The 3,486-nt window shown below is 49.6% G+C and overlaps 1 protein-coding gene across 3 annotated transcripts in view; it reads right to left on the bottom strand.

Annotated features, from left to right (window-relative positions):
• Positions 1-117: 117 nt before the first annotated feature.
• LRRC41 (leucine rich repeat containing 41) overlaps positions 118-3,486 on the bottom strand; it is a 19,362-nt gene continuing 15,993 nt past the window's right edge. For 2 of the 3 annotated variants that reach the window (XM_080656140.1, XM_080656142.1), the window contains exons 5-10: positions 2,784-3,044; positions 2,083-2,247; positions 1,893-1,991; positions 1,211-1,333; positions 928-1,003; positions 118-818 (exon numbers count right to left, since the gene is read on the bottom strand). In XM_080656140.1, coding sequence (XP_080512266.1) covers positions 599-818; positions 928-1,003; positions 1,211-1,333; positions 1,893-1,991; positions 2,083-2,247; positions 2,784-3,044 — 944 coding nt within the window. In that variant the 3' untranslated portion in view covers positions 118-598. The remainder of the gene's footprint in view (positions 819-927; positions 1,004-1,210; positions 1,334-1,892; positions 1,992-2,082; positions 2,248-2,783; positions 3,045-3,486) is intronic. The other variant, XM_080656141.1, reaches the window with a different exon arrangement.

Raw genomic sequence — 3,486 nt, 5'->3', positions numbered from 1 at the left:
TAACTAGTCTGGGAATAGCTGTTAAGAGGGAGGAGACAGGGAGAGGGGCTTCTTGCCCCATAGGGCCCTGCTGGATTTTGTTCTCTGGGAGAAAAATCATCAAGAAGGGCTGCATGATGTTTGCCCAAAATTTATTTTATAAGAAAAACTTTTTTGGTTAAAAAAAAGAAAGGAATAAAGGTATGAAAGGGACTGAGGCCTGGGAGCAGCATGGTAAGCCCAGCAGAGAAGAGGCCTGGAAGTGGGCACTCCTATATTTCTCTAAAGCTTGGGTACCTGCTTGAGGTGGGAAAGCAGGAACCCCGGAGCAGGGGGGAGGAGGGCTGTCCTCAGTGAATGATGACCACTGTAACCTCCTGGCTCAGGGTTCTCAGGTTGCTGAGTAAGAGGCCCAAAGCCTCTAACCCCAGTTCTAGGAATGCCTTTGCTGGGCCCCACCAAGGCCTCCAGAACCTCAGTGCAAGGGAAGAAGGAAAATAGAGGGGGAAAAGGTAGCAGAAAGAGAAAGACAGAATTGGTTGGGAGTTCTGGGCAGCCCATGCCTCAGCCCTTGCAAGCTGATGATACTGAGCACGGACCTGTGAGGCACGGGGCCCCATCACATGGTGCTGACATAATCTGCGAAAGCCTGGGATGAGTCCCACGAGTCGCTAACCACATGGCAGGTAGCCCGGAGCCGCCGGATAGCTTCTCTGGCTGTGACTGCATCCTGGTCCAGCCAGTTCTGGAAGAGGCGCAGGTGACCAAAGGCTCCACGGCCCCAGCGCTCCAGCCGCTTGGCGAACTCCAGAAGCCCATCTGGCTTGATGCAGTTGGAACTGGTAGGGATGAGATGGGTTAGACACCCAGGAAGCAACTAATCTCTGGTCTGTGCTCCTGCAGCTCTATCCCGTGTTTCCTCCCCTTCTCCCAACCCCCAATGTATACCTAATGTCCAGCTGACACAGAGAGGAGGACGAATCCTCTGAGAAAACATCTGCCAGGGCCAGCAGGCCAGCATTCCCTAGGGAGAAGGGGAGAAATGCTGGTAAACACTCAGGATAGGGAATAAGGTTATCCCAGCCTGTTTCTGGCTGGGGAGGAGCCCAGCCTTCTGAAGTCTCAGCACACAACTATACTCTAGCCCCCCATGCTTCCACTGAGTTTCTAGGTCAAAAGACTGGCTCCTCCCCCCTCTCTTCCCTCTCCATTCCCAGGGCCTTGCCCCCACCCAGGCGATTCCCTGGCAGCCGGAGGCCCTTCAATGTGGAGTTGCCCTTCATAGCAGCAACCATCTCAGGCAGAAATTGGGCTGGGCGCTTCTCAAACAGACGACAGAAGGAGAAGGTAATCTCTGTCAAGAGAAATTAGAATAAATTCTGATGGCTGCATTAGGATTAGTGCTGCCCCTCCTGCCCCAGTTGGCCTTAGCAAAGGGTGTGAACATTTTATAGAGGCCCAGAAAGAGAAAGGAATTGTCCAAGACCCCCAGTAAGGCTAGAACTAAATCAAGATTCTAACTACAGATTAAGCCTAGATATTCACTTAGGAAGGTTCTCTGCATGGGCAAAGTCTCCATTCACTTTCACTTATCCATTGACTGCCCTCTGTAGGGCTGGGATTATAGTCAAGTCTATGAGGAGAGCCTGTTGGCACATTAATCCCTCTCCACTACCATCATTTCTGTCAGCCACTGAAAGGTAAAACTTTTGGGTGAGGCACTCTAAAAGAGTAATTTTCCATGTGAGGTATAGGAGGAGTTGAGTTTGGGATCTTTCAGAAAGAAGGCCAAGCAGGCTCTATAATGTTATAGTTGACATAAGGCCAATATAAAAACTGGCTCACTCAGTGAGACAGTGGCAGGGCTACAATAAGCACTCTGGAATGCCACAGGTTCTGGATGAAAAACTTACCTTGAAGAGTCAGATTCTGTAGCAAAAAGAGCACCTCGCTCTGACAGTCAGCCAGATTCATGTCGTGGAAGCTCAGTCTCTTCAGGGCTAGGTTGTACTCTGGATGGGGGCACAGGCCATGGGCCTCATTAGCTTTTCCAACGAATAATGCAAGGTTCCGTCTGCCCTCCTTTATCACTCTGGGTCTTACCTTTGAGTGTCTGCAACACAAGCCCAAAATCCTGGGGAGAGGCAAAGGTGGTGCTATCCAGGGACAGCTGCTGCAGAGAACCTGAGGCCTTCAGTACAGAGCAGAGCAGTGGGGCTGACTGGGCTCCCCGTGGAAACCCCATCTCCAGCTGTTCCAGGCAGTTTTCTGGATATGGTAAGGAAAGGAGATTTCAGCTGGCCATCTACTTCACCCGCATAGCAGGTCCTATTTGACCTTAAGGGATTCACTAAAAAAAAGTCATATGTGTACTTGTCCTTGAGTGCCTATACTATATGCTAGGCACTGTCTTAGGTTCTGGGAATAGAGCAGTACATAAGAAATTTAGTCCTTATTTTTATGGAGCTTTTAGTCCAGGAAGACTAGACTACTTGGACAAGCCAATATAACAAAGTATGTAGAGCGGTGGGATAGGAGACATACTGGAGTTCAGGGAATATACATATAGCAGGAGGACCTAATCTAGTTTAACAATTGTTCTTGGTTCAGACCCCTTTTCTGGAAGCTGATCTGCCATGGTCACTTCTTACTAGGTTTGTAGTCTGGCCCTTAAGAATAGCAAGATAAAGGGAACAGATTCCAGATAAGCCAGGTGGCAGGGCTGAATTTGCGATCTTCCCACCTTCCCCACACAAATGCACCTGCACATTTGTGTAGAGACACACACACACACAGTGCTTCACCTGGTATCTCTTCATCCCCAATTATGTGGCTAGGGGGCCCTGCATTCCCTGGCACAGCAGGGTTGTCCCTTTGGCTGGGGTGGTCAACACGAATAGAGAGGACCCGCAGCAGGGGCAGGGCTCGCACAATGGCACGTGTCAGCTCCAGGATGGGCAGTGGTGAGAACAGGTCACTGAGATGCAGGGCACGGAGGCGGCATCCAGCCTGGCCTGACAGGGCCCGTAGGCTGTCCAGCAGGCGAAAGATGTTAGAGCCCAGGCCTATGGCAAGAAAGAGTCATGTGGGAGTGTCAGCAAGGGTATCATTCAGAGACAACTCCAAATATTCCTATTGATAACTATAAAATCTTGAACTTTGGATCAGATTATTTAAAATCACTTGTCTCAACTATGCTGTCTTGCTTTTTTCCTCAGGTAACCAGCAAACTGATGTCTACTGTACTGGGTTTTGCCTTCAAGCATCAGTCAGGCAGAGTCATAAGACAGGATATGGTGGGGCAGCATGTAGCTGCCAGCTGTATGATAGACCCAGACAGCAGCAGAGGTCTCTGGGCTTTTTCTGCAAGTCATGGGGAACATCTGAAAACCAAGGACAATGATCCAATAGGGACTACTTTAAAAAATTTATTGGGTGGGAATGGGGCAAAAAAGGATAACCATATCCCACAGAAAGGAGTAGCATCCAGAAAGTTAGAAAAGTTGC

Source organism: Plecotus auritus (genome assembly GCF_963455305.1).
Source record: "Plecotus auritus genome assembly, chromosome: 2".
Classification (NCBI taxonomy): domain Eukaryota; kingdom Metazoa; phylum Chordata; class Mammalia; order Chiroptera; family Vespertilionidae; genus Plecotus; species Plecotus auritus.
Note: the sequence above shows the minus strand (reverse complement) of the source record. Positions and strands in the feature narration are given on the sequence as shown.